We start from the raw sequence: 12,963 nt of genomic DNA, 5'->3' as shown, positions 1-12,963 counted from the left end.
AGATCCAGGGAGTCCACCCTGCATAAATAAGGGTGATAATGAGGTCACTGTGGACCGTGAAGATCTTCAGGCATCTGTCAGGCTTGCTCTTAGTAATGACGATGACCTTGGAGTTTGAGTCAAGATCAGATTTTGGTCTTGATGTTTGTTTCAGATTGACTCTAAAAAGACGTGGGAGGGAGTACCGAATCTCCAGGTAAGGATCCCAGGGCCCCAGTTTTAGTGAGTATGGGCCTGAAGACTGATGACACATCCCACCATTCATCTCCATTAGCTCTCTCAAGCATATCCCAGATGTCTCATGAAAATTTAACTCCACCTCTAATCTTCATTCCATTGAAGAAACGAAGGCCGCCCATTGACTCAGCAAAATGCGAGCGTTCAGAGCTCTCCAATGCTGCTGACCCCATGGGATGACTTTCTCCTGACCCCATTCTTCTTATATTAATTAGGCTTCTCTAGAGAAAGAGAACTGTTAGAATGAATCCATACTAAGAGAGGATTAATTAGAGTGGCGGCTCACAGGCTGTGGTCCAGCTAGTCCAACAACGGCTGTCTCTCCATGGAAAGGCTAAGAGCCCAGTAGTTGTTGGTCCATGAGGCTGGATGTCTCAGTGGGTCTTTCGTCAGTGTTGGAACTCTGAGGAAGTAGATTCTAAAAACAGTGAAGGAATGTCTCAACAGCAGGATAGATGAAGTCGCCAGTGAAAGTGAGGGCAAGCAGGCAAAACGCAAAAGTTTCCTTTCTCCTCATCTTTATGTGGCTTGCCACCAGAAGGTGTGGCCCAGATTTAGGGTGGGTCGTCTGACCTCAAATAGTACAATCAGGAAAAACCCCTCACGGGGATGCCCAGCTCCTTCTGGTTGAGTTGATTCCAGATGTAGTCAAGTTGACAACCAAGATTAGCCTCAAGATCATACCCCTCAAGCCACCCCCATAATTCCTCACAGGTCCAAGATGCTTTCCTGGTTTTTCCCATTTTACCAGCAGCAAATCTCTTCCATGGTTCAAAAGAAAGTATTTTGTGCAACTGTGCTCTGTCTTGGACATGAAGGGCCTTGGAGAATACAGATTCCATCTGGAAGTCTAACATCTGAGCCTTCCTAAAAGAACCAGAAATGGAAAGGGGCTTTGAGTGCTGCTGAACACTCTACACTGGCCTTGCACACATGTGAAAATTAACATTGATGCCATAAATTCTTTTCTACCTTGAAGTACATTGTATATTAGAAGCAAGGAGGTGGTGTTTATGGAATAACTCAGGGCAACGGGATGGAATGACGCACAAAGAGCAAAATGGTATAAAGTCTCTAAATTGAGACACTGTAGAGGACATGATTTTAATACTTATTTAGAAGCTTCCCTCATCCAGGTGACAATCACAGATATTATCCTTGCACACGTCTCAGTGTCCTTTGGACATAGATGAGGAAGGTCGTGCAAGTCTCTAAAAGTAAGCCAAAAAAAAAAAAAAGGGAAAACAATTTGATCTGCAAACTGGGATCCCAAGTAGATCAGTGGAGACTGTTGCTCCTCCCCCACACACTGGAAAAACCCAGCCTGGAAGGGAGGCAGCTGATGTTCTTCATGCTTCACAAAGAGGGTTATGGTTGTGTATACAATGATTGCTCCAAACTGGGACAGAGCCGGGAGGACGCTGCTGTTCCTCAAACTCTGTTTTGCTGTGACAGATGAGCATATGAGGTGCTGAGAGGTAGTTTTTTTTCTGGTTGCAGGATAAAGATACAAATGGCTGTAGGGAAAGATTCGGGATACGTAGAAAGCAGACCATGAGTGTTGATAAACAGCCAAGCTGTTGAGAGATGTTGTTCCCGGAGATATTTTAAAACAGGCTGGTTTTCCGTCTAAGGACAGTGCAGCGTTGAAGCCTCATAGACAGAAGGAGGGTCATATTCTTTAGGCTAATGGTGTGAAGCAAACGGCTCCAACACTCCAAGTGACGGTTCCTAGTTTCCTGGTCTTGTTTCTTCACCCTTCTTCTCAGAGGGTCTACTAGGAGAGGAAAGAAAAGGCAGAAGGCAGGGAAACCAGTAGGTGTGTCCACTAGAATCAGGTGACCATCTGGTCTAGAGGGTCTGGGAAGGTTTGCTATTGATACCAATTGGGCAGAGGGAGTACTCAACCTCAAAAGAACTGGACGAAAGCTCAGATGCTGCTGTCGTTGGCCAGCCAAAACCTTCACGTGAGCTACTGCTTCCCAGACCCCCTTTTCCTTACGTGTAACATAAGGATATTAACGTCTGCACTGAGTACATATTGGGGCTGTCTGAGGATCAGATGAAGTCATGTCTGCAAAGGCACTCTTTAAACTGTGACATGCTGTAGGTGGCATTGTTCAAAACAAAGGCAAAAGGAGTCTTATTTTCACCATTAACCCCAACTTCTGTTCTGCTCCAGAGAACAGTCAGCCGACAGCCCCATTTGAAATTCTCTCAATTCCCATTTCATTCTCTGGGAGAAGTGCCTGGGGAAAAAGACGGTCGATGATGGGTTTCAGGAGTGGAAAGGCTGGGAAAGGAAATGAGTTTCCATATAGATAACATGACTTCAATCTCTGAAAAGCTAAAAATGATTTCCCAAGCGCTCTTCAGTCTTTTCTATTCACCACGTACACACACTTTTTTTTTCTCAGCAAAGCACATGTGTACACACATGCATTCTGGCTCCACAAGGCACAGGCTTGGGCAAGTTGGTATCTCTGTGCATTCCTTCTATGGATGCAGGGGATGTCAGGGTATCCTCCCAATGAAATTCTTGTGTGCATCAAATGAAGCGATAGATGTAAGGTTCTTAACAGGGTGCCTGGCACATTGTGAATACTTAGCACATTTTATTTTATGTATTATATATTTTATATATATTGTATAATACTTAATTCATTATCCCGTCAGGTCCTCACAACCCTGCAAGTTGTCTGCTCATAGTGCGCCTTATTTAATAACCAGTGAAGGATTCTGCCCTCTAGGTGTTTGAATTTCAATCATTCCTTCTGAGGGAGAAGAATGTCTATTAGCATGCAGGGTGAAGACTTGGACTAGAAAGGCAACAATCTTAGAGCTAGATTGATCTTTGAAAGACTTTGATGTAGAAAGACAGTATACATGCTTTGGTGCACACGGATGTACAGATAGTTCATAAGCCTGTGAAGATTGGATAATCATGAGCAAACACCCAGGAGGAAACCGAAAAGTCTATGCAGCTGTTTAGATATTTAGAGCAGTCTGCCTTTTAAGAAAAGCAGTATTTCCTTTGGTCCCTCTCACCCAACTCTACTATACACAATATTCTCTGATTTCATGTTGTGGAGGTGTAATGCTTTTACAGTCCAGGCATTGTTAGTCTTTAGTAATTATTAGTGTAGGAACAATTGGGCAGTCTGCTTACTATGTCTTGTGTTTTCTGATAATTGACTTACCTGTGTGTGTGGACCCTTGGACATGTGGATCCTAGGATGTCACACATCAAATGAACATGTGAAGCATGCCTGACTGAAGCAAATTCTGCACCCCTAGGGTCTGGAATCAGGCTTCAAATACTCTAATCATCTTGTCATGTTGACTTGGAGTGAAGAGGCATAAATTTAAGGACTAAGGTACTACTTTAGGGTTACCACCTTCAGATATGTATGAAAATAAACACACACACACACACACACACACACACACACACACACACACACACACACACACAAAAACGGGTTTGCTGCATGGTAGGGGAGGGGAGGAAACGAATGTACACAGAAAGCAGAAGGGAAAACAAGAAGGCAGAGAGAAATCCTGGACTAGGTCATTGGCAGACAAGGTCTGTGAAAACGCACATATCCTTTTAAGGACACGTTAACTTTCCTTTACTTCTATCCTTTACTTCCTGAAGCAGCACACAGGCATCCAGCTCCTACATATTTCCAGGTGAGATACGACAGTTATTTTCGTCTCAGAACTTGTGTTCACTCCGATCTTGGCTACAGACTAAGACAACAAGTTCTTGAAGTCTTTGGTCATTTGCATGTTTCTTTAATTGGTACTGCTTTTTTGGGGATGTGTGTGTTGGGAATTGAACCCAGGGTCTTGCACATACTTAGGCAAGTGTTCTACACTGAGTCTCGCCCCCACCTGGACCACTGCATCCTCACCATCCCACATAGAGAGATTCTATTTTTAGTAAGACTCTGCTAATGGAATTGTGTATTGCTTCTCAGTTAATTCATTTTCAGTGTAAAAAAAGTAGTCCTAACTAAGATGTATTACCTTCTTTGGAATATAAATAATTCTGATTGCTATGACTCATGTTTCCCAAGCCAAACAAGCCAGGGGGTAAAATCTGCACACAAAAGAGTAATAAAACAGTGCTTCTCCGCATCTGTTCCCACAGCATCAGGAATTCCAGTCTTACCCAAAACTGTCAAACAGTTCTAATGTCCTCAGGAATTTTCTTTTGTGTTCCATGAGTTGGTGCTCTGAACTCTTAAGTAACATTTGCTACCTCCTTTCTTCCTAGCCCAGCAATGACTCTCCAAATGACAAAGGGGCTCAGCCCTCTTGGCTCCGCCAGAGATCATGGGAAACTGAGGCTCAAGTCTGATTCTTCTGGGACTGGAGAGCTGGTTTGGTGGTTTAGATCACTTGTTCTTCCAGAGGACTCAGGTTCAATTCCCAGCACCCATATGGTGGTTCACAGTTCCAGGGGATCAAGCATCATCTTCTGATGCCCCAGGGTCCCAGGCACACATGTGTTTCAGAGGCATACATGCAGGCAAAACACTCATTAAAAAAAGAATCTCGCCGGGCGGTGGTGGCGCACGCCTTTAATCCCAGCACTCGGGAGGCAGAGCCAGGCGGATCTCTGTGAGTTCAAGGCCAGCCTGGGCTACCAAGTGAGTCCCAGGAAAGGCGCAAAGCTACACAGAGAAACCCTGTCTCGAAAAACCAAAAAAAAAAAAAAAAAAAAAAAAAAGAATCTCAAAAACAATTCCTCCTAACGCTGTAAACAGCACTTACGTGAAATATTACTTTTAGCTTTTCCTTGCTCTTGTTTTGGTAGTATCTCTTTCTTAGAGTTCACAATTAGACCTGAGATGTGGCTCAAATTAGCCTGAACAACAGGGAATTTGGGGTGATGTCATGGTTTGAACGACAAACACAGCATTTTTTTCTGAGTACTCCTTACCTTAGGCAAAACTTAGCTGGACTTGCATTTTCTCAGTGTGTGTGTGTGTGTGTGTGTGTGTGTGTGTGTGTGTGTGTGTGTGTGTGTATTCATACATGTGCATGGGTGTGTGTGAATGCCTCTCTGTGTGTGTGAGAGAGAGTGTGTGTGTTTGCATGTGTAGGCTAGTGGGTATGGAGGCCAGAGGTTGATGTCTTGTTTCTTTCTCAATAGCTCTTCACTTTTTTCCCCCTGGGTTATGGTCTCTCACTAAACCCAGGGCTTGCTGATTTGGCTAAGTTTGGCACTAAGCCTCAGAGTTCCTTCTGGGTCCATTGGCTTCACTGCAATGATTATGGGCAGTTACAGATTTGTTTGTTTTTTTTACATGGACGTAGAGATGTAAACTCAGTCTTCATGCTTGTGTGGCAAGCACTTGGCCTATTGGCCCATTTCTTCAGATCCTAAGTTGCACCTTTCAAAACCTCTTGGTTCTCTCTGCCCTGTTCACTCTTCCCCAGAAGTGTCCTTGGTCTGAACACAAATAAACCCCTGATGGGGCTGGTCTTCCATCCTCAGGCACAGATAGGGGATCTGGGTTTTGAAGTCAACAATGCTGGCTTAAGAGTAATTATACGCACACATATGCCAACAGTCTGGCCCCTGTAGTAGCATCCTGTGAATGTTGATATCTGCGGACACACATCCATACATACCTGTCTTTTATTAGGCTTGGTCTTTGCAAAGCTGTTCCACCGCTTCTCGGCTTTAACTTGTGATGTCACCAAACATAGTTCATAGACGTGGGGAGGCAGAGTCCAAGCATGTGTCTTCAGCCAGATGTCCGTGAATACCTCTGGCAAGCACCCAGTGAAGCGTCTGACCAATGGTTTTGGTAAGTATTTATCAAGCTGAACTAAATGTCTTGCCTCCCACCTGATGTCACATGCTCTACATTGTTGGAAGGGTCCTCTTAAGAGATTCATCTCTGCTCTGTCCTTATCTCTGTAAAAGAACCTTAACTCTAACTTTCTTCCCGCCGGTCGTACTTTTCTGTCTGTTGCTGTCTGTGTGGTGGGCCTTGGCACAGCCTGCTCATTCTCTGTGTCCTCTCCCACTGTGGAACATGGCTTCCACAGCTGCTTTCTGACTCTCGGGCCCGTGCTGGGCTCACAAGCCTTGAGTGAGTGCCTCACCACTGACAGTATGAATCTTAATTTTATACAGCCCATGGGGCTTTCTGTGGGTCACCAGCCAAGCCCCGCACTCACTGAGGTATACCGTACCCTTTCCCCGGGAGCCTTACCTCTCCTCTGTCTACTCCAATGAGGGCAGGGAAGAGTTGGCCCTTGCTCAGAAACCCACAAGAAGAGGTGTCACTATGAAGGGGCTAGCTCTCAAAGGGAGGCTAAGTCTTCTGAACTTACCTGTGTCCATCTGCTTCCTTCCATGGCTCTGCTCACCCAGTGGTCACTATACACACAGAAAATCAAGATCCTAAGGTCCTAGGCTTCTTCAAGAGTGACCCAGGCTCTGAGGAGTTAAGGCCAGAACCTGGGTGGATAGACAGGACTCTTAGTTATTTGAGAGTCCAGCAAGGGTCCCTCCCATGACACCTACATACCACTTCCACATGATGTCTCTTTCACTCTGGCCACAGAAAAGAGGTTGGGGGTGGGGGTGAGAAAAAAAAACATTTAGAAAGTTTGTAAATCTTTGAGTTTTCATTTAACAGCAGGAATCTCAGCAGTAGCCAATTGAAGATTGAATTTTTTTTTTTTTTTTTTTAGAGAGAAATCCTGGATGCTAGAACCATTCAGGTTCTTCTGGTTCTTCTTCCTCTTTTTTTCTTTTCTCTCCTCTTCCTTCCTTCCTTCCTTCCTTCCTTCCTTCCTTCCTTCCTTCCTTCCTTCCTTCCTTCCTTCCTTCCTTCCTTTCTTTCTTTCTTTCTTTCTTTCTTTCTTTCTTTCTTTCTTTCTCCCTTCCTCCCTTCCTCCCTTCCTCCCTTCCTTCCTTCCTTCCTTTCTTTCTTTTTTGGAAGAGGAGGCAGTGTGTGTGTGTGGGGGGGGAGGGATTAAATCAAACCTTTTCTTCGAGGGGGACTCAGCTCTGAGTTCTCATGGCCAAAATACAAAAGATTATCTCCATGCATGTGACTCAGCTGCCCAGGAGACGTGAATCGGAAGAGACTCCGAACCTGAAGCCGTTATAGCTTCAGCTCAAGTAAGAAAAATGAGGTGGGGGAGTATCCCATGATGGGGACCCAGTCTTAGACGGAGGGGAACGGCACAGGGAGGCACGAGTCGGGAGAAGGCAGAAGGGAGCTGCGTCTTTAAGTCTGTCCTATGGTTACACATATTTTTCTTCTATGAATGGGTTTCGCTGTAAATTATAGCTTTGCTCGTGGTCCCCTGGGTCAAAAGAAATAGTCTCTAAACAGAAAACAGCTCTGATTGGTGACTTGCCTTCTTCCCTCCCCAACCCCCTTCCTAATTGAAAGCAAATGTGCAATATATTGGATGCTGGGATCCTTGGCGCAGGCCCAGGAATCCTCAGAATGTGAGGTTTCTCTCAAAGGCATCTTGCATCAGCCTGTGGATGTATGCCTACCACGGGGCTCCTTCACCGGCAAAGTGGGAAAGAAGTGGTTCACAGCGAATTCTTCTTTTGGGGTTGGGGGACCACACTGGACTAGAACCGTTTTCTTCTTTTCAAAACTGGGCGTCCCTGGATGGAAGTAAGTGATGTGATGGCTCTCTTTCTCTCCCTTTTATGTCTCCCTCTCTTCATTTTCTTTTTCAAAAACGAAAGCTCAGAGTGTACTTCTCTTGGTGTGTCAGGAAAAGTTTTAAAGACGGCAGCGGACAGGACAGTTTGAATCAGGGAGGAAGGTCGGGAGCCAGGCTCCACAGACGCAGGACCCAGGCAGATCTCACGTTTTGGGGTCTGGATTTGTGTCAGGGAGGGAAGAACAAGCGCCAAGAACCAAAGAAGGGCGACGGAAGTACATGACTCCATAGCAGCTGCAAGGTACAATAAACAGCTTTAGCAGAGTTGGAAATGTTGGCAGGCAAGACAGGCCGATCGCAGAGTTGGGCTGCTGGAGAGAGGAGGGCCAGGAGCTGTGTTTTCAGGCACTGAGTGGTGGTGTTCGAAGGGCCTGAGTTTTGGTGAGAACACGACCTAGCATCTTTTGTGATTTAATTGTGGGAAGGGCAACTGTGGGTGAGAGCTTTGGATGAGGGGTGGCTTCACCTTTGGGCTTGGATGGCTGGGCGGGAAGGCCAGCTGCCTGGAGGCTTTGCAGTGGGTGGCATGAACAAGAGAAGCAATCGTTTCCCGGTCTCTCATCCTCTCCGGTGCTAGGTGCTTTTTCCTTTTGTTATCAGAGCACTTGGGGCTGTTTCCAGTTGGGACCCAGAGTCCTGGCCGGGGTTCAAGAGGCCCATCTAAGGGAGAGCGTTCCCTTAGAGTGGCAGACATACTCAGGCCAGCCATTTGAGGAGGCTTGGGAATGCTCAAGTCAGTGGCGGCTTTAGCACCATTTTAACCGCTCAGCTTTCGGCATCCTTCCTAGGGGCAGGAGGAAGGGTCTCCGCGATCGCCGTCTCTTCTGACCCTCTCATTAAACAAATTTCAAAAATGATAGCAGAGGGCTGACTTGTTCAGGCTCTCACAGCACATTAGAAGCGGAACGGAAAAATGCACTCAGCTGGTGGCGTGGGTGCCTGTTGCAATCCACATCTCTCCCTCCGGCTTATTTTTAAGATTTGGAAGAAACAATAGGGGAGCATCATCCTGAGGATGGTATCAGCAACAGAGAAGATGGTAGTTAGTAGTGGTTCAGCTAGTGGCCCTTGGTGTGTGTGTGTGTGTGTGTGTGTGTGTGTGTGTAAAATGAAACAAATCTAACATCTGAGCCCTCGCTCTGACCATCCTCCACACTCGAGAGATTTCCCTGTTACTTTATTGAGTCTCCTCAATTCTGTAAGGATTATTCCCCTCTCACGGGAAAGGATTTTAAGACATAGAGGGGTGAAAAGAACTATTCAAGAAAACACAACGAATGCGCTTCAAAGTTGTTAACATCCGGCTCTCAATCACTGTGGGGCAGTTCTCCCATCACCCCCTCCACATGTGGACTTGCTTACTTTTGGAGTCAAATTCCATGGTTCCCTGGGTGACCAGGAGGTGCCGGTGTCAGGCTAAGGGAAAAGTTTGGAACCTGCGCTTAGAGAAACACTCACCTGGGTGTCAGTTGTGGGTTTACTTTCCAGGTATTAGATGTCTGTTTAGCTTTGTTATGTTTGACTTTTCAAGTTGGTGGACCCAGGTTAGGTTCTGGCTTTACCTTGAACTGCTTTCTGCACTCCGGCTTCTGTGTTTTCTGCGTGGAAATAAGAGTGCTCTCGAGTTTCACTGATAGAAGAGACATGTACCCGAAAGCATCCTAAGGGCTATGACGGTCTTCCTTATGTCAGCTCTTACAGTTGTATGAAATGTCACCGAATGTACTGGGGAGCAGCTCTGGTCACGCTGAGCCTGGCGTTGGGGCAGACTTGTGGGAGGGTACTTGGATGGGACTGTGTGTGAAGCTCTGAAATGAGGGGACTCTTTCTTCGTTCCCATCTTCGTGTGTGTGTGTGTGTGTGTGTGTGTGTGTGTGTGTGTGTGTGTGAGAGAGAGAGAGAGAGAGAGAGAAAGAGAGAAAGAGAGAGAGAGAGAGAGAGAGAGAGAGAGAGAGAGAGAGAGAGAGAGAGAGAGCACATGCACAGGTGCGCATGCACAGGTGTGCACATGGATGTGGAGACCGGAGGTCAGCCTTGGGTGTCATTCCCCCTGTTTTTTGACATGGGATCTTTCATGGGCCCAGTGCTCACTGAGTAGGATAGACTGGCTGGCCCCAGGGTTTCAGAGACTCTTCTATCTCTGTCCCTGTATTGTTAGATTGCAAGTATGTGCTTTCAGCTGGCATTTTTACGTGGATTTCAGGAGACTGAACTCAGGTTCTCATGTTTGTGTGGTAAATACTTTACTCACCGAGCCATCTCCCCAGCCCTTCATGCCCATCTTTTAATGGAAACAATCCTGCCTCATGGAGAAATAGTCCATATTTACTCTCTGAAAATTTCCTTTGTGGTCTGGTTTGTCCATGGTTCCTCATCCAAGGTGGAGCAGGAGGAAGGTCAATAGGTTGCTTTAAGCATCTCTGGGCTCTGTACCGTCTCTGAATGAGAAGGATTTAATCAGCAGGAGTGTCATAGCTAGCTGAGGACAGGTTCTAGGCCCAGGGACATCATCTCACTGGCAGGTGCGTCTCCCTCCATTTTCTATTTCACGTGGCCTGTTCTGCGCTTGTAGTCACGAAGGTGGCAGTGTCCCTGAAGTGGGAGGCTAGCATGTGGAACCCCCCACCTCTGTTTCTGCTTAAGATCCAGGGGCTTTTATAAACCTCAAAAGTAAGAGATGTTGAGAAGGTCTTTCCAGAATCTTAGGCTCAACCGTCTTCCTGTCCAAGAACAAAGCGTCGACCAGAGAAGTCTCACCGTTCTCTCTCCCCCCTAGCCTTTCTGTGTTATTTTCTTCTCTTCTTACACCGTCACTTCCGGAAATGGAAGCCATTTGGATCTGCATCTCCAAATGGAATTTAGTTCCAAACTTTCCACATTATAGCATTTTAAACAGATGTTCTAATGAAGACAGAATGCCTCCCATCTATCATTGCCACGCCACATAAATTTAGCTTTAACTCAGGCATCCATCTCAACTTCCTTTGGAAGACGCACCTTCAGGTACTTTAGACCACCTCAAACACACACGCCAAAGCAAGCCCTGACTGAAAGTGGGCGGCCACAACATACTAATGTGAGCTAGCTCACATCAATGTGGACTTGTCTGCAATACAGGCACACTAGATTCTTTATGTGCCTGGCCTGCTGAAAGCTGTGCAGCATATGAATCAGTTGACTCTTTGCCGACAAGGATTACCCAGACCATGAATGTGCCCAATATTCCCAGAATCCCAGAGTTGCTCTGAACTCAGCGACTGGGTTCAAAACCTCAGTGTGTGTCCTTACAGCGGATAAGATGATGTTTTGGTAGACTTGTTCAGGAGTAATTTGGGATGCCAGGTAGACCTTAAGGACTTCTAGACCAATTAAATCAAAATACCCAAAGGTGGAAAATGGGAGTTGGTATTTTGAGGTGTTACCCAGGTCATTCTAACTTGAACCAGAGGTAAGTATTTGGGCTGACATGAGTCTAAGGAATTTCAATTCAATTCTGTTTGATTTCTTTCAAAATAACATAGCTTAACAAAGATGTTTAGATAACTATCCAGTAATAGTCACTGAAACTCCAATGACCTGATGGTGAAACTGAGGGACTTTAAGCTGTTCCTTTTAGTCACTATATTTGCATATATTTGCATATATTATAATCAAGGCTGCATGCTTCATAAATAATTTGCTTATAAACAATTCTCTTATTTTGATGTCCATTCTGAATTTTATTTTCTGTTCTTAGTATTTTATGTGGAACCATTGAGTATTTCCAAGTTTCTGTAGTTTCTCAAGCGATGCAGAATCCTGTCTCATTTGACAAATTGTGTACTTGCTAGCTGGACTTTCACTTTGGCTTGTAAACACAGGGGAAGGTTGGCTTCGAGTGATGTCCTGGCCTGGAAGATGAATGTACAAGGAAAGATGTTGTAAAGTTGAGTTTAGACTAACACAACACTTTTGAGCTCCCATGGCTTTTTTAGAAACTAAGTTTTTTTTTTTTGAGACAGAGTTTCTCTGTGTAGCTTTGGTGCCTTTCTTGGATCTCGCTCTGTAGACCAGGCTGGCCTCGAACTCACAGAGATCCGCCTGCCCCTGCCTCTGCCTCCCGAGTGCTGGGATTAAAGGCGTGCGCCACCACCACCCCGGCGAAACTGATCATTGTTGACAGTAGATTCTTGTCTCTGCACTTCATGCCCACCTTAAATCTCTGATGAGCCTCTTGAACTTGCTCAGAGGCTAATGCCGCATGGTGCTCTACAGTGTGAGACACGTGGAAAGAGTGCATGATGAGAAGAACTTCCAGGCTAGTGTTGTATTATGAGGCTTTGATCCCAGCACTAGTATTTTTCACATGTATTACTCGAGGAGTCTTGTCTTCGTGGAGCTACAGTCTCATTTGTCTTGCTCATGAACTTTTATTCTCTTTATTTTTTTGTGGGGAGGGTAGGTCAGATAAGGTAATGATTTGGGAGCTGGAAAGTGTTGTTCATACAAAGATGGTACATGGGGATGCCCTTTGGTGTCTTTCATAGGAATCTGCCCAGTGAAGTTGGCTAAAGATCGTGTCTAGGGTCTTTTGTAAAGATGAAAAAAAAAAAAAACACAAACAAACCCAAAATTTGTGTGTGTGTGTGTGTGTGAGTGTGTGTGTGTGTGTGTGTGTGTGTGTGTGTGTGTGTGTGTGTGTGTGTACATATATGTCTATATGTGAACACTTAGGTCAGAAGAGGGCGTTGCATCCTCTGGATCTGAAGTTACAGGTGGTTGTGTGCTGCCTGATGTAGGTCCTGGTGTTCTTATCCATTGAGCCATCTCTCTAACCTCTGTGTTTAGGGTCTTAATGGCCTAGGAAGCCTGAATAAATTGAGATGGGAGATGGTTTAATGTAATCTAGTGCTTTTTAATTTTTCATTTTAAATTTAGTGGATCAGGAATTGATAAAACATGAAACAGAGATAATGTCTGAATTCTTTTGTCTAAGACAAAAGGTTTCTCATGAACATTTTCTTCTCC

The 12,963-nt window shown here is 45.4% G+C and overlaps 1 protein-coding gene across 8 annotated transcripts in view; it reads left to right on the top strand.

Annotated features, from left to right (window-relative positions):
• Positions 1-7,254: 7,254 nt before the first annotated feature.
• The window catches only part of Ddr2 (discoidin domain receptor tyrosine kinase 2), a 127,764-nt gene continuing 122,055 nt past the window's right edge, over positions 7,255-12,963 (top strand). For 2 of the 8 annotated variants that reach the window (XM_052737545.1, XM_052737543.1), the window contains exon 1: positions 7,255-7,390. Coding sequence is in view for 2 of the 8 variants with exons in the window: in XM_052737539.1 (XP_052593499.1) it covers positions 7,899-7,904 (6 nt within the window). In the remaining 6 variants the exon portion in view is untranslated. Of the gene's footprint in view, positions 7,391-7,675; positions 7,905-8,071; positions 8,198-8,232; positions 8,338-12,963 lie in introns of those variants that run through there. The other 6 variants (XM_052737539.1, XM_052737538.1, XM_052737541.1 and 3 more) reach the window with 5 other exon arrangements.

The sequence above is a fragment of the Peromyscus californicus genome, unplaced genomic scaffold, assembly GCF_007827085.1.
Source record: "Peromyscus californicus insignis strain IS unplaced genomic scaffold, ASM782708v3 Scaffold_14__1_contigs__length_90479793_seg_2, whole genome shotgun sequence".
Taxonomy (NCBI): Eukaryota; Metazoa; Chordata; class Mammalia; order Rodentia; family Cricetidae; genus Peromyscus; species Peromyscus californicus.
This window is presented reverse-complemented; position numbering and strand designations above follow the sequence as displayed.